Source organism: Nipponia nippon, unplaced genomic scaffold, assembly GCF_047370975.1.
Source record: "Nipponia nippon isolate SJK-2023a ecotype South Korea unplaced genomic scaffold, ASM4737097v1 scaffold_16, whole genome shotgun sequence".
Lineage (NCBI taxonomy): Eukaryota > Metazoa > Chordata > Aves > Pelecaniformes > Threskiornithidae > Nipponia > Nipponia nippon.
This window is the reverse complement of record NW_028262332.1, coordinates 6,958,920-6,982,195: the sequence shown is the minus strand read 5'-3', so window position 1 is coordinate 6,982,195 and position 23,276 is coordinate 6,958,920. Positions and strand designations below refer to the sequence as shown.

General features: G+C 42.7%; 2 protein-coding genes across 38 annotated transcripts in view; one reads left to right on the top strand and one right to left on the bottom strand.

Annotated features, from left to right (window-relative positions):
- The window catches only part of GPR107 (G protein-coupled receptor 107), a 40,156-nt gene extending 25,457 nt beyond the window's left edge, over positions 1–14,699 (bottom strand). For both annotated transcript variants that reach the window (XM_087752509.1, XM_087752510.1), the window contains exons 1-11: positions 14,545–14,699; positions 9,331–9,456; positions 8,456–8,506; positions 8,122–8,210; positions 7,324–7,490; positions 5,495–5,529; positions 5,221–5,277; positions 4,249–4,359; positions 2,575–2,708; positions 1,571–1,646; positions 489–562 (exon numbers count right to left, since the gene is read on the bottom strand). In XM_087752509.1, the coding sequence (XP_087608635.1) occupies positions 489–562; positions 1,571–1,646; positions 2,575–2,708; positions 4,249–4,359; positions 5,221–5,277; positions 5,495–5,529; positions 7,324–7,490; positions 8,122–8,210; positions 8,456–8,506; positions 9,331–9,456; positions 14,545–14,655 (1,031 nt within the window). In that variant the 5' untranslated portion in view covers positions 14,656–14,699. The remainder of the gene's footprint in view (positions 1–488; positions 563–1,570; positions 1,647–2,574; positions 2,709–4,248; positions 4,360–5,220; positions 5,278–5,494; positions 5,530–7,323; positions 7,491–8,121; positions 8,211–8,455; positions 8,507–9,330; positions 9,457–14,544) is intronic.
- Positions 14,700–14,746: 47 nt separating this feature from the next.
- The window catches only part of FNBP1 (formin binding protein 1), a 109,249-nt gene continuing 100,719 nt past the window's right edge, over positions 14,747–23,276 (top strand). For 34 of the 36 annotated variants that reach the window (XM_087752473.1, XM_087752507.1, XM_087752506.1 and 31 more), the window contains exon 1: positions 20,339–20,613. In XM_087752473.1, the coding sequence (XP_087608599.1) occupies positions 20,590–20,613 (24 nt within the window). In that variant the 5' untranslated portion in view covers positions 20,339–20,589. Of the gene's footprint in view, positions 15,238–15,576; positions 15,732–20,338; positions 20,614–23,276 lie in introns of those variants that run through there. The other 2 variants (XM_087752500.1, XM_087752499.1) reach the window with 2 other exon arrangements.

Sequence of the window (23,276 nt, the reverse complement as noted above, 5' to 3'; positions counted from 1 at the left end):
AAATGCCTTGCTATTCATAATTTTGGCAAGTGCTTATCCTACAACAGTGAAGCAGATGTACTTGCTTACAACTGCGTATCACATAGCAATATTACACTTCATTCATAATTGTCAATATATGCAATCTTTTCCTGGGGGAGTCATCCATTCACCATCATGAACAGGAGAAAACACTGGCAGCTGTACCCTCTTTTACCATTCACACCAAGAGCAAATTAGATACTTGAATATTAGTATGAACAAAGAAAAGCAAAGCATTTCTTCTCCTTTTACTCCTCCACCCAGATAAGTACCAATTCTCTGCAGCTGCCCTGTATAAGTAGAGCTTTCCCCTTCACACAGGGCTGATTGTTGCCTTGTCATTCAGCCCATAGTACCAAAGAATCAGCAATTTTCCAGTTTGCTCAGGAGGGAGGGAGGGGGGCAGCCCCACAGGGAATTCAATTTCATTGTTTGAATCTATCACATCAATCTTCTGACATACTTACAGGTGAGTGATGTAATAAACAACAGCCCAGCCTTCAATAGGAAATCCCTGAAAAGAAATGTAGTGATAGTCGATCTGGAAGCAAAAAAATACAGTATGTTACTTTACAAGCTGCTCATCAGCACCCCACCCATGTCTATAAAATAGGTCTGCCTGACAGCCACTTCAAATTTCATTTTCCAATCAGTGTGTACAAACTCAGCTCTGTTACGTCTTACAGAATGCTTCCTCCCAACGTGCTCTGGTTTTGTTTAGCAACAACGAGGCCGCTTCCATTTGCTGTATTTCCTAAGTGTTAGTGGATATTTCTCATAGAATCTACATCCTTTCCACACAGCTCCCATGCTTAGCTATAGTTAAACAACTGCATTTGTAACCTATTTATTCATTCATTGTTCAAGTTCAGTTGCATTAGGTGACTAGAGGTTTTCTAGTTTCAATTTTACTGGAAACCAGATTCAATGCCTTAGACCCCAGAAATGTTTGTAGCAGTTATCCGAACGTGAAGGTGAAGATCATGGCTGGCACAAACATTGAAGGATTAAATGCTTGCCATTACCTTTGTTTATGAGATCTTTCCAGTGGAAAGGCAAAGTCAATACAATTCAACAGAGACTTTGTGTGTTGAAAGTGTTAGGTCTGTTAACGTTAGGTCTGTTACAGTACACCATAATACTTCATCTAAAGCAGTGCCCTTGAATTTTACAAATATTCATCGAGGTTTCCATTTATTAACATTTATTGCAAGCCACATAGCTGAAGCAGCACCATCGCTCAAGCTTTCAGGCCAGCCTCAGATGGCCAAAACATTAGAATTCATGGAACTCATTCAACCCTCACGTACGCTTGCTGCTTCACCACTTCAGGCCATGATCTCAATTGTATTTAAAGTCAGAATTTGCTAATGAAAACTGAATCACTTCCACCAAACAGCTGCAGTTCAGTTCCAATGCTTCAATATGAAAGACACTTCTTGCTCCCTCCCATTCTCCCCCACAAAGCGGATTTCTCTAACAGCATGCCCTGGATTCCATGTTTCTACTTTCTAGCTGAACAACTTAAAGGCAGAGACGTTATACATACCGCATGGAAGACTAAGGACAGAGATTTTGTGAAAGGGAGGGCTGCCATTAGCCAGTGAATCTTAAAGACATCATTTCTGGGAGAGGAGGGGGGGAAAAAAAAAAAAGAAGAGCATCAATTAAAAGCCAGCAGTAAAAACTTCAGTTCCCAGGGGTATTTCTTGAAAACCTACAAACAGTAACACCCAGGCTGAGGTGACTATAGCGTAAAAGGACTCCCTTTAATGCTGCAGCCCAAGTTTTTGCAACATCCTGAACAACATTTCAACTATGTTCTACAACTCTGATTTTTAATACTCGAGTTAATTGAAAACAGTAATTCGTAGGAGTATCTTGCCTATATAGATGATAGCTGTTAGAAAGTTTGCTAAACATCATTCAAACATGTATTACTCCACCCTCCGCCCCCAAGTCACTATACACACCACCAAGTGAACTCCAGACTACTAAATAATCTGATCACTAAGTGAACTCCAGACTAAGTCAGAGGTAAAGCCAAAATGGAATCATAGGTGCTCCTGGCTTATGTTGCTACGCTTTAACTATTAAGCAGCATGGTTTTCACTTAGGAATTCCTACCACTTTTGACTATAATCAAAATGTTTATGGCTCTCCACTGCCATAGCTGTCATTCCCCATGGGGAAAAAAATATGATCACCTTTTTTCTTATTATTTCTTTTCAAAGAGCGTTCTCCTTTTGTCATCAACTACAGGAATATCCCATTTATTTGTTGCCACAATATATTTTAATATGTATGCTACATGAAGAATTTCTTAATGTAAGACTTGATAACTTTAGAACAATAGTCTGCAACAGTGATACTGACAGAAGTACCTGCTTTCAACTATAAACTTATGTATTAGGCATACAATATTGAGCCAGATTTGGAGTTTTAAGTGATTAAATCTGACTATGAATTGGGCGTTCTAAGAGGAAGAGTGAAAAATAAAAATCAAACACAGTAGGCCCATACTTGTCTCTGACACCAAACTAGTCCGCTTACCTGCGTTTACGAAGTATGTGGATCCATACAGTCCCAGACAGGAAGAAGAACATAGCCATGGAAATGTAGAGTTTTGGCAGTGGGATCTCACCTGCCGAGAGGTAGCTTTCAGGATTCTTTTCCGTAATTTCTATCTGAATATTAAAGGTGTGTTATGTGTACAGTTGAAAAAACATTTTCTTAAAGCACTGAGTTAACAATTACAGTTCACAATCAAATTTGCTCATTTAAAATTAGCTTTTCTGAAGCAGTGACTGTTATGAGACTCACAGAAAAAATAAAAGCAACTCTTCATCCTCAAGAACCTCAAAACATTTTGCAAAATTACACCCACAGCAATAATTTCCTTGAAAAGCAGAAAAGGACAGACGTTCCTTCTGCTGCTTCTGTTATGCAACATAATTCAGAAAGACAAAGTAATTTTCCCAAAGAATAGTTGTTCTCTATACCAAACTTCACAGAGTTTGCCCACCTTTAATTCAGAAACAGTATCTATAACCTTGCATAAACAAGTAGGTTTTTTAGCACAGTCCCGAATTATGTGTGGAGAGAATCACACATAGCTGAAAAACCCCACTCTTGGGTTTACTACAGTGGATTTCTTCACCTGTCAAGAGACAGGAAGCACTCTGCTGCAAGCCTGTTACCTTGCGACTGAGAAAACAGAAGCTTTATTTAACATGCTATTTATGCCCCTAAATGGCTTGGTTACATGTGCTAGGACTTCATTAAAATAATGCATCAAGACTGGTTTGCAGCACCGAAACTGTCCTGCAGCTCTAAATACAACCAAGCAGGTTAGTTATCCAGACTTTCTTCTCTTTCTGATTTCTTCAGTGGGTCAAAGCAACAAACAGCAATTCAAAAACTTGGTCTTTGAAACACACAACTTCAGAAGCAGATTTATAGCAGTCCAGTCTGAGTTAAGCTATGGCTGCTAAGTTTTATCACTACATGCTCCCTTGCTTTTCCCTTGCCGTAGCATCAGCACAACCATGTAAAAAGCAGTTCAGGGGGCTGATCTGGCTGAGTTACCTCAGTCAACGAGAGGATTCATTACAGAAGAGCTCACTATACACCAGCATGGATGCCGGCATGAGCACAGGAAAGAGAAAAAAGGGAAAGCCTGAGCTGTGATAATGTACTGTGGCTCAAAAGAGCATAGGACCAAACCCCTGGATGTTAAAAGAGATGAGACATTTGCTGTAACATATTGCCTTTAAGATGTGCATCTAACACTGTAAAAACGCATCTTTAATTAGGCCAGAAAAAGCAGAGACACTGAATTCAAACACCAACAATTTTGACTGCAGCAACAGCCTTAATATCTGCAATTGTGTAAAGAAAAAAGTGATTTTTGAGCACAACAAAACATGAACAGCTGTTTTAGCTCCCATCTCATTACAGCATCTAGTCACAACTGTGTAGATGGAACCCAGCCCACATGCAGTCTTCAGATTTCCAGACATTTCTCCAAAATAGTATTTTAATTCTTCTTACTGTAGTTGCTTTCTTCAGAAATGCCACTACAGAGATTAAAGGCACAACTCTGAATCACTTTCCACTCCATATATACACTCATGTACAGTGTGTGCTGATACACAAGCTAGAATTGAAAGCTGTATCTTTCAGTCTAAGCAAGTGAGTTAATTATACTTTAGAAGCTATACTCACATCGAGGCTAAATAGCTGCTGATCATTAGTCGCCCCATCCTTGCCAACACATTTATGGAAATACAGGCTGTAGAGACCTTCTTGGTTTTCAGAGCTGATGTTAAAAAAAAACTGAAAATAAGGAATAGGAAAGTCAGCATTCTTCTCATTCACAACAGGGTTGCCCTGGTAAGAAGCCATCTCTACTGAAGCATGAAAGAAGTCAGTCATTTAAGGTCAGTTGGTTCCTTTCAGCAAGCATACTGTTCTGAGGATACCAGCATATCTGCAAGTTTCGACAGAATTCCACATGCAAAATCATTGTACCTATCTATGATTAGGCACTCTGGTAATCCAAGACCTTTATGAAAGGCCTTTAGGTACCAGTGTTTAACTCAGCTCACCACAGAGAAAAGATAACAAGAAGTGTTGTGTATTTAACATGGTGAGGTGTAAAATTTTAATCATACTTGCCCTAAAGCATAAGCAGCTATTCTGTTCCTCCCCCAACTATACAAATTGGAAGCTATGGAAGTAAGATTTGTGTCACATAAAACAAACACATTTTAAATTCTATAGTAACCAACAATCACAAGTGAACCAGTATACAGAAACACAGCACTAATCTGGTTTCAGGCAGAGTATCTTCCCCTTAAGCGAGTCATCAGTCAGGTCCCAGCTACTCGTTCTTAGAAACCTGTATGCACTAGTTGCGTCACAATAAACTTCAACACGCTGAGGCTCACAGACTAAGATATTTAGAACTGCATCATACCAAAGACAGTTTAAAACAGCCCCCACACCTTATGAAGAAAGATTTCCAGCACTTATTCTTAACAAGAGTCCACTCAAAAACTGACTGAGCTATCAGAGAGGCATCTATACCCAAGAAATGGGGATTACAGTAGGGAGCAACAGACTTGCTTTTCACAAAGCAGTACAGTGAAGGAACTGTCTGCACACATTAAGACTAGACACTGACAGACACCCTACCTGAAATGAAAAAGTTCCTCTGTCATTGTGAACAGGATGTTCTTGTTCTACTATGCTCTGGCAAAAGGAAAAGAGACAGATTATTTTTTTTTTTTTTTAAAGCAGGTAACTACCACATCTGGCTACATCACCCAGACAATCAAAACTGCATTCTGTATATTTACAGCAGAAGTTGAGAGCAATAGAAAATAATACTCTCCACTTCCTGGCTGTGCTTATACTGGAATATTCCCCTAGGTTCTTTTCAGAAAGAGAACAGCAGACAGTTTCTTACCTGGGATGATGTTGTACTTCGTTTGGACTGCTTCCCTAGAGATAGAAGTATTAATGGTACATTTAGAGTGTTTGCATTTAGACATCCTTGTAGACTACCACCTTTTACACATTGCCAATACCTTACTCAAATCTTCCTATACTTGTCTGCATGGCAATTTCCTAGATAATCATTAACAGAGATTCTTTCCCAGTCCTTCCTTACCTCCCAGGACTCTTCCTACAACTAGCATCCATTCCTGATGAATCCTCAAATGCTAGGATAAGCTTCTCTACTATTACACCTTCTACAAAAACCTACCCAAGAAATCTTTCCAACCCCTCCAATTACACTGATGCAGGAGGCGGATGACCTATACCAGATGCAGGCTACAGCCTTGTTTCATACAGTCTACAGCTATGACTTTTAATGTTATGACAGCACTGTTAATCTCACTGACTAATCTTAATCTGGACATCAATACATGGCCTGACAAACATATGGAAGTCCTAACCAGCCCTGGGGAAGGAAAAAATTCTCAGCTCTTTATAAGCAAGGCACCAGTAAAAACACAAACAAACCCAAACCAAACCAACCCCAAAGCATAGGTGACCTGCCAAGTCAGTATCTGTTCTGAACTTGAGAAACTTAAATTGACAGGAGACTTCAACAGAGCAGCATGTCAAGTTCACAGTTTCATTCTACTGCTATAAGAAGCTTTTCAAACCTAAGGTCATCCCATTCTATTAGGAACCAAAAGTTCAAGACAAACTTTGCTTTTGGCTCCCGCACCTCAATGCGCCGTCAGTGTGCATGCTAGACTTCTCAGTGCCAGAAAAAGCAGAACTAGAGCTGTCAGATCAATTATTTTCAGTGCCATCCAGCTTTAGTTCTTGACTTGTTAGAACAGCTGTGCAAAATTTTCAACAATAAAGCTTGTGAACATGACAGGCCAAGACAGACTCAGACTACTTCAGATCAGACTGAGCAGTCTGATCTAAAGTCTAAACTCTTCCAGGAAGGGATAACATGAACTGTTTAGAGATAATCTCAGCAGAACTGAGATTATAAAATTGTTTCATCTGCTAATCTGGAAGCCAGACAAAAGATTTGTGCCTCCAACAAAGGTTATGGTATAGTTACTTCTCCATCCCCATAGCTTCTAAGTGACAGACTAGATTTCAGCTCTTTAGATACATACAAACTCATACAAATGCTGGCTGGAAAGGACCTGTGGAGGTACTTAACCCAACTTCTGACTCAAAGCATGCCTAGCGTCAATACTGTATCACATTGGCCCTGGCTTTGTTTAGTGAAGTGTTTAAAACTTCAAAGGATGGAGGTTCTACAACTTCCACAAATGATGTGCTACCATGCTGGAATACCTACCTAGGAAAGTCTTATTTTCCCTCCCAGCATCCAGTCTGAGACACCTGAGACTTAATAAGGGGGATCAGCCACAGGTTGCATTGTGTGACACTATTAAAAATAGCTTGGCATCATTGTCCTTCTAACTGTCCTTCAACTAGCTGTTGGTGGCTACCAAATTCCACCTTAGCCTTCTTTTTGCCAGACAAGAGACAACCAAGTACCTCAGCCCCTCCTCACAGGTACTGTAGGTCTCCAACAATCACATTAGGTCTCTGCTGGATCAACAGAACTGGTTAACACAAATCACTGAGCAGGAGAGACTCTAGCCCAAAAGGAAGCTCTATGCACTGGTTTACACAAGACTTCTGTCAAGTTCTAGCCCCAGGGGAACCCAGCATGTAACCACAACACACCGCTGAATGCACATCAACAAGGAACCAGCCGTGAGAGCGCACACAGGTCAGCTTTAGCAGGCTTACCTTTGCTGTCTGCATTTTCATTGGTCTTTGTAGGATTTTTACCAGAATCACTGCTCTGTTCAGAGGTTTTTTGCGGCTTGGTACTTAAGGCAGTAACATTTTCCTCAGACATGAATGAAATTTTAGGTAACAAAGAAGCAGCTTCTGCAGAGAACCGTACTTTCACGCTAAATAAACAAAAGAGTTTTTATGCAAAACTAAAGTCAATCAACATTCATAAAGAGGCTGTCATAGCCTACATATACTCAATAAAGGAAAATCAACTTGTTCTGACCTTTTTTTTTTACCACAGAGAACAGGCAAGCACCAGATCATGACTTACAGCAGCCTGGCATTGAACTGATGGCTCTGGGAGAAGTCACACTATATGTTTATATCAAATACAAGAGCAGCTGAACAAAAAGTTTATTCAGTTTTGGTAACCAGAGTCTCATTAGAAATCATGTTTCCACACAAACAGTTACAGTTGTTCTTCCAAAAGAAAGCAAGACAAACAATAAAACAGCGTATTCAGTGCAAGAGCTGCAGAAGTGACCCAAGAATTCAAGTTCATGCCTGCAGCACAATTAAGGTATGACTCTTCTGCCCTATGTCCTCCAACATACAGCAAGAATTCTTAGACCATTTTATACTGAAAATTTTTCTTTCACTCTCACCTCCCCTCAACTCTCATGTAACCCATTAAGAAATAAACTACGTGCACAGCAGTTTTCCAAGCCCTTAAAGAAATTTCACAAGTGTTACCTTAGCTTCAACTAGAGAAATAACTTTAAAACGTAGTGTACACTGTTTACTCACACTTCAGTTTTGAAGTCCAGAAGTAAGATGACAACAGAGACATCTCGCTCTGGTTTCTTTTTCAAGATACAGTAATCTACTTCTTCATCCTGGTAATATAAGCAAAATATCTTTGAAGTGCCCTCCTGTCGATAAGAAATGGGACATGTTCCCCCCCCTCAGGTAGAGGTTACCATTCTTAGTCTAGAAAGTTGTAAAATTGAATTACCCTTAAAAACTGCCCATGTCTAAAGGCCCCCCCCCTTTTTTTTTAATTTCTTCCAACCATTCCTGGAGTGAGGTAGACTATGAGATGCCCCTAGCTTAGAAAAGTAAGGTCACATCTCATTCTTACCAGGTAAGTGGAGAACCCATCATTCCTTGTTCGATCCAAACTGAACCCCACCTATGAAACAATTGAGAAGAATCTGTCAAATTAAAACAGCTCAGGTTCCCCTAGTATCAGAAGTCAAACCACCACTGAAAGAGTCAAAGACACTGCTCTCTAAATAAATTAAACATTTAAGGCAAAATCCAGGTATTTTTCTCATTACCTAATTAGACAGAAAAAAATTATTCAAATCTAATAAGCTTGCTGGTTCATCCATATCCACCAAGAATAAAATATATACTGATTCAAACTCAAACTAGAGTACCTTCTGTCCCTGAACCTTTTAACTTATTTCAGAATTTTTCCAGATGTTTTTCCTTGAGGAAAACATTTAATACTTTTAGTAATAAAGAGGTCAAACTGTGCAGAAGAATAAGAACACAGGTCTGTTTTCTACCCTAGTGTTTCAGTCTCTCTATTAAAATTACTCATATAATGTACTATATAACATGTAATGTTAGAGTCCTCTAAAAATAAGACGGTCACTGTTCTGGAAACCTACTGATATCATGATTACAAGACACATTGCAATGCAACAGGACAACAATGTGAAAATCTCACATCAGAGGACTGCTTAGGAAGCCTATGTTCAATATAGGTTGTATATGCACGCATCGAGTTCAGTAGAGGATCCGGTAAGTTAAAGTTTATTGTTAAAGCAGAATGTATAGTGCTCAAGGATAAGTCTCACAATATATATATATCGTCATAAATTGCTCGCAGTGGGGAGCAAAGCCAACAGCACCACCAGTCAGGATCCGACTCCTCAAACAAGGTAAGGCATCCAGTGGAAGGGCAATTTAACGGGAAGCTTAATACAGTCATTGAACTCAACTTACTGATAAGCTGCCCTTGTCATCAGAGCCCACAGGGGGCTTCAATGAAAGGTTGCCGACATTGACTTTCATGAAACCATCCTTGAAGAAGCCAAAGGTATTCAGGTGCACTTTCTGCCTCACATCATCCTGTAAGAAAGGAAAGTAAGTTTACAAATCACATATAGTCATCTGCAGCAGCAAAGAAGAAGCAGGGTGACAGAGATTGACACTTAACTATTCATGCAAAACATCTACCTGATCATACCAAGAGAAAATTTCTTTAGGATACCTTCAGATATAACCAATTATTTCACTGGAATCAACCAACTCTTCCAATAACTTGAACAGTAAGAACTTTAAATAAATGTGTCTTTGCTAATTACCTGGCTATACTACTGAGAAATATGCAAGAAAAAAGTTTGGAAGAAATTAAATATCTGGCAATGATTAAACAAAAATATTGCTACCAAAAAAAAGACTGTAGACAAATCAAGACAACTATTGTTTGAACACTAGCTGCTGTCATTGCAACAGACTGAAGAGGAATTAGTTGACTATAGTGATGTCACCTAACCGAGAGCTGGGTTTTGGCCAGGTGTTTCACAACTATCACAGGGTATTGCCATCCCATCAGATCTTCTACATTAGGCAGGGTCAATGTTTGGGCAGTCAAACACCTAACACACTGGAAAACTATGTGTACAGTGTAGATGAGAAAATTTCTTATGTAGCCCCATTCCTCCAAATGATTTTTAGCAAGGCCTTGCATCTTATAAGTAGGATAAATACCAAAAACTGTATATGTGTGTTCAAACAGAATTACTTGGGTCAGTTTCTCTAACAGGAAAATTGCAATCCCCTCCTCTGCTCCCTGTCTTAGCTGCAGAATAATTTACTCCACTTCAGTCTGGCAAGGAAAGTGTAGAAATTGATCCCTTTCCATGCCTTGCTCAGCTGATAAAGGTTCAAGTACAGTGAGCATTTTTTTTTTTTTTAAATAAGAAGGTCATGAAGGACCTCACATGAAAAGTAGTAAACATTACACACAGTTGCCACATCAGGTGAGGAAATGTCATATCCCTGTTACTTTGCATTCATAAGTCAATAAACAGGCATGCAGTTGGAGCCTCAAACCTACTCGATCATTAATTGGAAGAAAAGCAGAAACAGAGCAACAAAAATTAAAAAGCAAGTTCAAAATTGATTTAAAGCACTTTTACAAGTTGTCACTGAAAATAAGAAAATTGTTTCTTCTAGGAAAGATAATCAGATTGCAGAATACTCTAAGCAGAGAATTCAGCTGCTAAAGGCAAACAAAGCGTTCTGGGCAAGGTACTGGAAGACCGAGCTAAGAACTGTAGAAGTACAGTAAGTTCTCTCTCTTCCTTTGCTCCCAGTATTAATTTTGACTTCTCTGCATAAAACATTCCTGACACATAAATAGGACTCACTGTAATAGCAGGACACTACTCCTGACACAGCTAACCTGTAATATAGCTGTAATAAGATCGCCCTAACAGAATCAAGTTAACCTGGCAAATAACCAGATGGTTCCCTTAATGCTCAGAAGAGGAAAAAAAAAGTTAGTGACACATGGCACACAGCAGATGCTTTGTTCAACAGAGTATTATAGCTGTGCTGTCTTTGGGTTCTAGGTCACTTAACGTGCTTGAAACAAGAGCCCATCTGGTTCATTTAACACTGCTTTTGATATAATTTCCCAGTCAGAACAGAATATTAATACTAGCTCTTTACGTAGCACATCATACGTATTTAACCACATCTGGACAGATAAGCATTTGTCTGCGTGATTAGGTAGAAGGGAACAGGAGGGGGGGATACAGGGTCATCCAGCCACAGGGTGTTTTGCACCTTATAAACATGACCAGAGACAGCTGCTTAAGTCAGAGTACTTGCAAAAGCTATTCAGTTCAATTTAAGTTTGTCTACTCTGCCAGTTTACTGCTCCCCACCAATAAAAGATAATTAATATACAACACACACACTTTCCTCCCTGGTTTTATCTCAGCTTTGAGTGCTTAGAGTTTACAGATTTAGTTCACAAATCCTTCAGCTTTACATGATCCCACACACACTGTTACCAGTTGCCACCAAGCAACAGCACGCCCTCCAAGAGCTGTTCCACACATCGACAGCTTAAAGACAGCGGCTTACTAATAACTGTCTCACCTCTCACAGGAGGTTTAACAGGTTGGAAGAATCTGACTTTTATTTATAATCACTCAACCGCTGACTGCAGAAATATTCAATTGTAAGTTTACAACAAAGATCTGAACCCATACAAGTGAATACTTAAGCATCTGAGTTGTTAGCATACACATTATTTTAGTTTACATAGAGTGCTTAAGTCTGCCCCTTTGAGAAGGGGTGATCTGGGACTCATCACTACCAGGTTACAATCAGACCAATACAGTATGTTCTCAGCTTATTTCCATAAAAATCTTCCCCACTTCTTCTACCCCTTTAGGATAAAAATTGATCCTGCAACATATGAATAAGATTACAGGAAAGTGGTATCCAAGATCCTGTAGCCCAGAATGAGCAGAAAAAGATTAACATTTTACCCAAAATCTAATTGGGATCATGGTATCAGTGTGTGAGACTAATAGACTTAATTCATTTAGTCTTACATAAATTATGTGAAAGGTGTTTTCTACTTGAGCAATTGGAGCTTGAGGCCTACCAACATTAAAAGGCCACAAGTATTTACAAACAACCACTGAAAAGTAACATCTTCCAAATAATAATTTGGAACATGAAACTGCAATCTTGACAATATCATAAAACAGGAGAGGTCTTACTTCCCTTTTGGAAGCTAAATAATTGCAAAGAGAATTCACTCTAATCAGAAACTAACACCACAGCTGCTACACAGCATTGTCAGCTGGATGGTTCCTCTTGATAAATCACTACAAACTGGTACATTCAGGTATTCACTAGCATTAAACCTAACTTCCTCAATCTCCGAGACAGTTTGCCATTGCATCACGCAAAACATAAGGCTTCAATATTACACCATTCAACTGTTAAGACAAAAAAAAAAAAACCAACAACTTATTTTAAATCAAGAGAAACATTCCAACTACTTCTGGAAACCTCTGAAAATTGCTTCCAGTCTTTATAACTTCACTTTTTGTAGGTTTTTTTTTGTGGTGCTTTTGTTTGTTTATTAACACAGCTCATTAAACTAATGAAGCTGATAACAATTGCTACTAAGGAAGAGAGTTTCCTTTGACAAGGTTAGTCTAATAGCAAGATTCAAATAATTTTCCTAACTCAGAAGAAATAAATCATTTTGTATGTTTTTATAAAGATAAAAAGTTATTTTCAGAACAGGAAACCACTCAGACGGTGGCTTGTTTTTCTGACAACAAAAAAAGCTTCACCTTAGCACACTAATTACAAGATACAAGAATGAGGCTATTCTAAGTCAAGCAATAACAGCTTGTTTGAGGAAACCTAATAGCAAACACTCACACAAAGCTGCGGCCTTTAGCTTGGCACAGCATCAAAGCACACTTACAAGCCAGGAGCCAACAGCAAGAACACTAGAAGGGAGATTTCTCTGTGAAAGGGTACAGTTGTTGGAGCCTGACGTTCACATAAATGCTGTAAAGCGGCAGCAGAAGCAGAAAGGGAGAGACCGTGCTCTAACAGTAAAGCTCGTGTTTATACAGGAAGCGGACAAAGGCATTAACGCTCTTCTACTTTCCACAGTGCTCCATAGGGCAGTGTTGCAACTCACACAAAATACCTACAAAAGTAAAACCATACCCCACTTTGATTGCAAAAATCAGCAACCACAGCATAGTAATTGATCCAAGTAGTTAAGAGACCCTAGTAGGAACTAGAAACGGTAATGTTTGCTGCTGAGAACATTTGCTTGAGGCCAGTTTGAAAGTTTTCTATCTAAGGGAAAAGTATCACCCCAGGAGAAATTCTTCCAGCACTCAACTGTTGGCCACAAATTCCTCAAAACAATAATGTAACTAGCACAAACCTCCTAATTTATTGCTTCAGAGAAAAGTTTACTTTTTCTGAAGCAGAAAAATATGCATGTGGTTGCACATTAGACAACTACATAGCCTGGAAAACCCCCTACGAATAAGTCATGAATGTCCCCCTGGCATTCACTCTATCCTACAGGCTGAAGGGGAGCTCCTGCAAAGTTTTGGCACTCTCCCTAAACTGCTACAAGAACGGAGTAATCCTGGCCCTGGTCATATACCACCTTTTTAACTTCTTCCAATGTTTCTATTGGCAAAATATTACATGTTGTTGACAGCAAGAACAAAATTAACAATCGCATTCCGAAGATATACAGAGCGCTTCATGAACTATACAGAAGCCCTTAAAAAGCATCACCCCAAGCGCACAGTTCTGGTATCACATAACCACTGCACAGCTTCTCATTTAAAACACAACAGACAGCATGACTCTGGAGCTGCAGGTCATCGCCACGACCTGCACCACTTCCCATCAACCAGCCTGAATAACTAGTTTTTCCTCAAATATAGGCACAGGACGACACAACACTCTCTCAAAGCACAACCAGAACTCTATTAAAATGAAATAGAGAACTGTCAGCATGAGTATCTTCTTTTGCCTCTACTGATAGCTTGATTAGCGCTAAGAAACTACAGATGGAAGGCCAATAAGACAGCCACACAGCCTTTTAGAGTCGAGCGACCCACAAAGAAGACAGGAAAGCTACTACAGACCACAGATTAAAAGAAAAACCATCCCCAAATTCCCTCCGGAAACCTCCCCACATCCCATGTTCAGTCCTCGCTCATCACACACAGCTTTCCACCTCGCTTTTAAGAGGATGTGAAAATTTTGGACCTTCAAACCACTGCAGTTCTGAGGCTCCTTCACACGCTTTCCCCAGACTAAGAAACAGGCGGCCAAAAAGGCAAGGATGGAGCTAAGGGGATGCAGGGAGAAATAACGGGAAAAGCAGAACACAGCAGGGCCCGAGCAGACCGAGGAGCAGAGAGAGAGCCCAGAAAGCAGCAAAGAGGGAGAAATGCCGGGGGAAGGCAGCGGGACAAAGCTGGAGGCGCGGGGAGAACAGAAAAGCCCCGGACCGCGGGAGGCGGGCAGGGCCAGGCCGGCCCCGCCACTCCTCTCAGGCGACCCGGAGGGAGCCCAACGCCGCCGGGGGGGGGGGGGGGGGCGAGCCTGCAGGGACGGGGGCGGCGCAGACCTTACTTTGAGGGTGAGGTGATGGACGCGGGCACCAGCCGGGCCCGTCCAGAGCAGCACCAGCCCCAGCACAACCGCGGCCCGCGATAGCACAGCCCCAGCGCCGCGGGCCGCCATGTTTATTCCAGCATCAGCATCCTCTTCCCGCGCTACTTCCGGGGTCAAGGGGCGGTGGCGGCACGTGACCGCGGCGGGGCGGGGCCGTCCCTCACCCCTGTCACCGCCGGGTCTCTCCTGTCAGCGGGGTTTGTCCCCTGTCAGCGGGGTTTTGTGGCTTCCCAGCCCTTTTCTCTCCCTCTAGGGCCCCTCTGGGCTGCCCACCGCCCGGACGCTGCCCCCCAGAGTGTCCCCGGGTTGGCCCGGGCCCATCGGTAAGGGCCATGGCGGTGGTCAGGGCCGTGAGGCAGCTCCCTCCTTGCTGATGGCCCTCGCTGCTCTCACAGGGGAACACCGGTCAAAGGCAACCCCTGAGCCTTGCCGAGAACATCCTGTGTGGAGGTGCTCAGCAAGGCCCTGGTTGGGGCGAGGCGCCACAGAGCTGCTCTGCCCCCCGGGAGAAGGCCGGAGATCTTCCCGCCACAGTCCTCAGCCAGTTCCCAGGGAGGTTTGGGGTTGTCGCTTCCAGCTACAGCCGTGGGTCCGCCAGCAAGTTTCAGCTTCTTCCTGGGAGCTGTAGCAAGACAGATGTCTGAGCATCAGGTAGTCCAAACAACTGAAAAACTGCCTTTCTGTTTAAAGCTGGGTTTCGAGTATTAATTTTAAATATCACAAAAAACTATGTAACAAAACAAAGGGCTTTCTGCTTCCTTACTGGAATAGTTTTGCAGCTATTGAACTCGTTGAAACTGGTAGCTGTAGTCCCACTGAAAAATGAAACGACAAGCAGATTGGGCCTGACTTCAGTGGCTTCTTTGTTGCTCAAACTGAGAGTAACACAAGAAGCAAAATGAACATGAATAGCAGCAATTAAAATGGCTTTTAGGTTAACACAGTGCTAAAAAAATTTTTGAAAGACTGTGCAATTTATCTTCCTTACAGGAAGCCATCAGTATCAATAAATGTAGTTCTTCAGTGTGGAGTCCTGTCCTGTCAGATCTTGGAACCCAAACATTCTGATTTTCCCTTTCAGCGTATGGAGTGACAGCTTGCAAGTTTCTTCATCTAGAGCCAGATAAACAACTAGATTGGACCAGGTGAGTAGTAAAATGCAAGCAAGAGCAAATAGGCAGAGAAAAATCAATAGTCTCGACCTTTATATTAGCAAGATTATGTAGAATGTCACATCTTTGTACAGAGGTGATTCAGATGTTACTGTACATTACCCATTACCTCTTACACTTTAATTTCCCCCTTCTTCTTTTATACTCTTAGGTAATAAAATAAACACAGAAATCTCACCATCAGCCAAAGAAACCTGGACAGGTACCAGAAAATATCTGGAACTACGAAAAAACCAATCTTGTGGTTTTCTAGTAGGATTCTTTCTCTGGGCAGTGACTTGTACGTGCCACTAGATGTCCTGTCAGCATCAGGCCTTGTAGTGCGCGTAGCTACACCCCACAGATTGCAAGAAGCCTACGTAACTACAAACATCAGATAATTTATCCTGGAAAGATAACTCTGGTCCAGATATTTTCTTGGAATTAATACTTTTAATGTTGTAATTATTATAATTTCTGTGCACGGACCACCTGGGAAAGCTAGAGACTTTTGATTCCTGAGAAATAGTTGCTTGCAGCGACAGCTGCAGTGCAGGCTTTCATGCCTTGCTCCACTAAGTATCAGGCACAATCTGACTGCTTCAGTGGTCAAATAGCATGAGGTTTTCCCCTATAATTCTGGGGATTGGTTCAGCTGAAGAGCCTCTCTTAGTCTGAAGATGCTTCCTAAGAGCAATCAGGGATTTCTATGCCACAGACTAGAAACTGTCTGAAGATCTTTATTTTGTTCATGTAACTCTCCACCAACTATTAGGATATTGTAGTAAGTTCCCCACTTACCTAGCCTAAATAATCTCAAAGTTAGAATTTATAATGTTTACTATGGCTATGCATTTTTCGAAGAATTTGTATGTTAAATGATGTCTATACTTAAATTTACATGCCTATCAATATGCAAACTGGCTGCTGGCTGTAATGAATATGCTATAACAGCAACTCTCATCGTTATATTGATATGTTTTACTGTAGCTTCCAGACAAGATTCGCCTTGCTCTAAATGTGCTGTTCCTAGCAAGTACAGTTATTCTCAGCTGTGGTTAAACATATTTAGCCTGGATATCTTTTTCCTTTACTCCTTCATTGTATTTTCACATGTACCCAAATATCTAATTAGAACCCTTCACTGATTTTTTTTCTTTAAGCTTATCATGGGCAAGTATTGAGATTGGGTGGAAGGCATCAGCAGTGGCAGGAAAATCTTGGCACGGGGGCGGCCTGCAGGTACACCTCCATACAGAGCGAAGCAGATTAAGTGTCAATTTGTTAACGTACTCCATGAGCTGAGGTACAGGCGCGTCGTGGGGTAGCAAGGGCTGGACATGGAGTCGGTAGATGAGCATAACACAGCCAGCAGGGCAGGAGCCTCACCATCTCACCATTCAGGGTCCAGTCCCGCCGTCCCCAGGCAAGGCGAGCAGGGCAGGCCCAGGGATGGCAGCTGAGAGTCCGGGTCATCAGGCCAGCTCATGGCAATGCGACAGGACAAGGCTGAGCTGAGAACTCAATCCACAGTTCAGGTGATGGTAGCCAAGGTCAGACACAATCTAGTGATGGCTGGACAGGTCCACAGGGATGAGGCAGGCCTGAGATCAGCCAGATGTGAGCCAGGCTCCACATCAACAGGGTCTATAGCCATCGCTGTGGCTGAGCTGGAGACCCCTGCAACATCGCTCAGAGACTGAACCCTCAGGCCAAAGCTTAACTGCCGCTCCTGAGTCCATGGGCAGAGGGTGTGGGTGGAGGCCACAGGTGAGGCTGGTCATGGCCATTAAGGTTTATCAGGTGTTAATCAGGCCTTAATTAGCCCCCTCTAAAACCCTGATAGGGCATTTAAAGAGCACCAGGGGCCCCCTGCTGTGTGGCTGAATGATCTGTGTAGTGCTGTAACAGCAGAGAGGAAACAGCTGTGGTGGCCTTAGGGAAAGGTGTGTCCTCTTCCTTTCCCGGTGCCGTTTCGGTCCCAGTGTATGAGAGGTTACAAGCAACATCCACGTTCCTTTTCTTGGATGTGGATGATCTGGGTAGAATTATAAAACTAAAAGGGAAGCAGCTGCAAGGGTGATAACTTTGGGGGGGAAAGGTGGGTCCTCTTCCTCTTGTATCCTGGAAGCTAGAAATGCTTGTACGTGCTCTGAAAAGTTCTGATTTTTTTTGCTTTGCATGAGTAAACAAACCCAGAGAAAAGGGTTTAGATTGAACTGTGATTTAGGGATTTACTTCATCTTCTTTAAATACCTTCTGAATCATTTAGCAGCTAATCTGGCTGTTTTCAAGTGGGATTGGGGTTTCCTAAACAAAGTCTTGGCCTTCTAAAAAGGGAGTTGCTTCTCTTTGGGCTTAGGATCTACCTCTGGGAGTGTTCTGAATCATAACAACAGGAGAGGTAAACACAGACAATTTACAGGAATAGGCCCATATCTAGAGAACAGATCTGCGTGGTCTTGGTCTCGGTGTGGCTGAAGGAAAACTCCCACCAGCTTCTGTGTCTTTCAGATTTGGATTGTGCAAATTCAGTAACAAAGTGATAGATAATATAATTTCTAAGTGTCATTTTGAATTATTCTTTTGAGGCTGGGACCTACTGAGCTTTCCAGCATCCTACTTCAGCATAAAGGGCTCTTAATGCTCCCATCATAGTTAATTACATTAGTAATTAGGGACCAACCAAGCTGCAGGCCCTGCTGTTTTGGGCACTGTACAACTGAAAGTAATAACGTAAATGGCAGTCCCTGTCTTGGAGAGTTTCAGGGTAACTAATAAAGATAATCAAAGATAGGAAAAAGTCCCCTTCCAGAAATATCCAGAATTAATTTTATTTGGTGTTTGTCTTGAACCTCTGTCCACATGAATTTTTAACAACTTTTTATAGGTTTTGGCATGGTTGATTGTAATGTACCATCATAATACAAAACTTGTATTTCTGGCCTTTATCTTTCTGTAACTGGTTAAGCATTTTTATCTTTCAGTGTGGACAGGTTTCCCTGCCTGTGCTGGTGTAACAGGTTTGCCTTGTTCCCCTCCCAGCTCTTTGTGCAAAAGGAAATTCCACAGCAAATTTACCTCAGATGATACTAACGCTGCTTTCTGTTTGGTCCCTGTACATTCTTTTTACTCAAGTATTTGTGGATTAAGCTCTCAAAAAGTCGTGATGCAACCGTGCTGTCTGGTTTTGCAATGCATTCTGGATGGACATAGGTCTAAGGACAGCGGGCTTTGGTGCCCCTTCCCTGAAAGTTCAAACCCTTGGCAGATTGTGGTTGTGCTTTAGGCAGCATGGCAGGCTCAGGTATTTAAATATGTTGGCAGTAGCAGGAAGAAGTACTCTGTAAAATGAGTTGAAGAGCGTGTCTCTTAGTTGTTATGAAGTCAGTCCTTAAAAATAATAACTTTTAATGATGAACAAAAGCGTTGCCTGTTCTCTGCCTCCCTTTAGAGAGACCTGTGTGAGGAGCAGCACTGTACTCTTATGTTCCAATCATCTGAACTAGGATAAAAATAAATGCAATTCAGTTATTAACATGACACTCATCTTCATTGTTGTTCTAAACGTTGGAATTGCTTAATAAGTTATTCTGCTCTCGGCCTTTCTCATGTAGGGTAATAGCCAAGTGTCAGTGAAAGAAGTGCATTAATCTAAAGGCGATAATGCTTGTAGCAGCTGGTCAGTTTTTATCTTCTGACATCAAAAGGATCCCCACCCTCTATAAGCAGGTACCTTTTTCCCCAGGTGAATAAATGTGCTTCCCTTTTTTTTCCCCCGTGTAAATCTTTCATGAACAGATGCAGCAATATAAAACATCAGCCTGAAGCTCTTTTTACATTTCTTGTAGCTGAAAAACAAACGTAAAATCAGATTAAGTGACGCAGCTCAAATAAATGCTGTTAGAGGAAGATGAGCACAAAGTAAATCTTATTTCTCTGTCAAGGAAATGGACCATTTTCTGCAAGGCCTGCATAATTGCTACAATAACCCACATTTATGCAAAGGCAGATCATTTGGTTATTTTTCTGCTCGCTCGTTGAGCGTGTTGGTGACAGATGGTGCACTTCATAGTCCCGGATTTAGGTTATTTTGGGTGCGTGTTTGTATATGTATATATATATATATATATTTGGGTAGCTGACTTTGAAGAAATCAGCCCTTGCAGTCAGTTTTAAGGGTGTGGGTTTCCTTCTTCTCTGGGGCAGTTGCCCCCCTTCCAAATGGTCAAAACAGGAACATTTGCTTACAAAAAAAAAAAAAAAAAAAAAAAAAAGCCCCACCTCGTTCGGGGAGAGGGCGGCAAGAAATGGGGAAGCGACACCTGAGGGAGCGGAGGGCGGGGATCGCCGCCGGGGCTGCCCTCCGGGCGGAGAGCGCCCACCTCACCCAGCCGGGTGCTCCCACCGGCAACGCGGGCTGAGAGGTGCCCGCCGCCCCGCTTTCCCCTGCGGGGACCCTGGGGGTCCGGCCCCGCCGCTGCCAGCGGGCACCGGGGCGGCGCTGACTGGAGGCCGCGCCTGCGCCGTTGGGGCCTCGCCCGCCGCCGCCGCGCCTGCGCAGTGCGCCGGAGCTGTCAATCGCGCCCCCCCCCCCCGCTCCGCCACCGCCTCCCCGCGCGGCGCCGCTCGGGCCATTTTGCGGCGCGATGAGGCGGGAGCGGCGGTGAGCAGCGGCGGAGAGCAGCGCCCGTCCCCGTCCCGCTCCGCTCCTCGCCGCACTCCCCCGCCTCGCCCCGGCCCTCCGTGTGCGGGGGAGCGAAGGGGAAGGAAGCTTCGGCCAGGGGACAGAGAGACCCCGAGCGCCCCCCGCCCGCCCCTCAGCGCCGGCCCTCGGCGGCGCGGCGGAGCCATGAGCTGGGGCACAGAGCTGTGGGTGAGTGAGGGAAGGAGGGAGGGAGCGGGGTCGCCGTTGCGGCGGTTACCGCGGAGCGCCGCGCCCGCCCCGTGTCATAACGGTCCGGGCGGAGGGGCCGGCGCCGGCCCCGCTGCGGTGCGGGGCGGTGCGGTGCGGTGCGGTGCGGTGCGGGGGGCCGGGGCTCCGCCGTGCGGGGCTGGCCGGGGGCCGCCCTCTCCGGTGCGGGGGTCTCCCCTTTCCAGAAACTTTTACGTGTAGCCTCCGCAGCGAAATCCCAGCGCAGACTTAGTTCTATTTATTTTCTGAAATAAAATAATAATAAAAAAAGTGCTCAATCGCACAGAAAGCGGCGGCGGTTCTAGAGCGGAGGGAGGCTTTCAGGCAAGGGCTGGGGTGGGTTTTGTGTGTGGCTTCTGCAGGAGGCTGGAGGAGAGGCTCCGAGGTGGATTCGTATACAAGGGCGTCCAATTTCAGGAGAGGGAGCTGCAGGGAAGAAAAGCCAGATGATAAAATTTCCTTTCGCTGTTGTTCAGGGCTTTCTCTCCACGCTTGTTTTGAAGGACGGAGGTTTTTATTAGCGGAGTTTGTTGTTGTGTGTAAATAAGTAGGTTTTAATGGTGGGGAGGGTTTCGGTGTACAAAGCTCCTTGATTGTTTTTGAAGTGAACCTGGAAAGTATAAATGCATTTGGTTTACGATGGAACAGCACTGGAAAATACCAAACTGTTAAAAGGAATGAAAAGTGGGTAATAACGATTTGAAATGGTCCCTTGCTAATCTGAGAAAACAAGGGTGGGCAGATAAAAGAAGTCTTGGAAGGCAAAGGAGATATACATATTCAATCACAAAGAGGACACGATGCAGCCATGTTTGGCAGCGTGATGGTGGAGCATGGAGCAAAACCTGTTCTTGAGGGTTTGTGACAGTGGACAGGAGGCTGCAAGCGGTCGTTAATTTAATTGTGGGACATTAAAAATCTTTGGACAAATCTGTGCTCGGGAGGGGGGAAGAGGAAAACGGAAATGGTGTTTTGAATGGAGAAGTCAAGAATGAGTGGCAGAGGGTCATCTGGATTGCAAAGCACTGCAGGATTTTGCTCCTGTGTTCATGTTTGTGGCCAGTAACCACTGCGAGTTAAGATGGGAACATCTCTAAACTGTCTCTGTATAGAAATGGTTATTTTAGATGTGCTGATTGCTGTCCTTTCTGGATGCGTTACTGGCCTGTTCGGGCAGACAGTTAAGCATCCCGTTTTGCTGTGACATTGTAGTCGCGTTACAGCTGGATCTGATTAGAACTAGACAGTAAACTAGGAAGCAAATGCTTACTGCGAGGTTACTGTGGTATGTTTGTATATTCCAGAGAAAGAAAGGTGGTACATACTGATGAAATATTGTAGTGATGCTATATTGATTCATCAGTATATAAGCAGCTCTGCTGCGTGAGAGTGTTTATGGGAAAATCTGCAGTTGCCGCCTTTTTTTGCATCTTGGGTGCTTTGGGGGGAGATGAAACAGTTTGAGTGGAATTAAAGTAAGAGTCAGTGTAACAATTTTGATGCAGGAAAATACATTCTGAATTCTCAAGATAGACTTAGTTATTTTTGCGTTCTTAAAAGTGTGCAAGCAATACCGAGATGTTTCTGCACAAGAACAGTAGTAGTATAGTAGTGCTTATAAATAGTTGTTTCTGTTTTATGTAATCTTTGCAGGTGTATATGCAGTCATATATTTGTCTTCTGTAACAGTTCCAATCTGCTTTTGTAACATACTTTTTTTTTTTCTCCCCAAAAAATTTTTCCTGGTGAAATTACTGTCCTCAGCAGCATCAAAGTGTTATTTTTCATGTCGTCAATGTCGTACTTTGAGAAGCATAGCAGGATACTGAGGAAGAGGGTTGGACCAGCAGATTAAATGATTCTAGATGCAAAATTGGCAGAAGTTGCTTTATTTTAAATTGGGCAGAGTTTTGAAAACACATTGGTTTCCAGTGCTCTGGGTATTTAGGCCAAAACACTGATTTCTCTCTCCATGTTCACCCTTTCACTGTGAAAGGAAACCACACAACCAACCTGTACTTAGTATATGTCACCTCCTTTTGTTGATCATGGCATGCTTTTTTTTTTTTAAACAACATTAAATTTTCATTTACCTTAGAACTTAGTATTTGTTTTAAGTAGTCAGGGAATGGGTGTTTAGGAACAGGTGTTGCAAACAACAAATGCCTGTTTTACGATGTGACTGGTATTTGATTTGGTGCAACCATTTGATGGACCAAAAGTTGAGGCAGTAACAAGAGTTTCCAACTGTAGTTTAGGAGTTTGAAGTTTGCTAGAAAGATTAGTTAGCGTTGTTTGATCAGGCTTGACTTGCCCCCTGTATCTCCGATGTGCTGATCTATCAGACTGGAGGTGTGTTCATGATTCACCCCTTTAAATGTAGCAAAGGAGAAGTAAAATCAAGCTTGCTCATTAAAGCATGTAGAATGTTAATGTGCGTGGATTTATGTAGAATTTCTGTTCATTCCTGGAAGAAAAAAAAAAAGCTGGTTGCAGAAAGCATCAAACTTCAGAAGCAATAAAATTCCTTTGGCAACATGTAAGTTATTCCCAAGACAGACTTTTAGCCTTGTGCTGTGATGTGAGTGTATTCTGTGCCTCTGGCTTGCAAACCCTATTGCAAG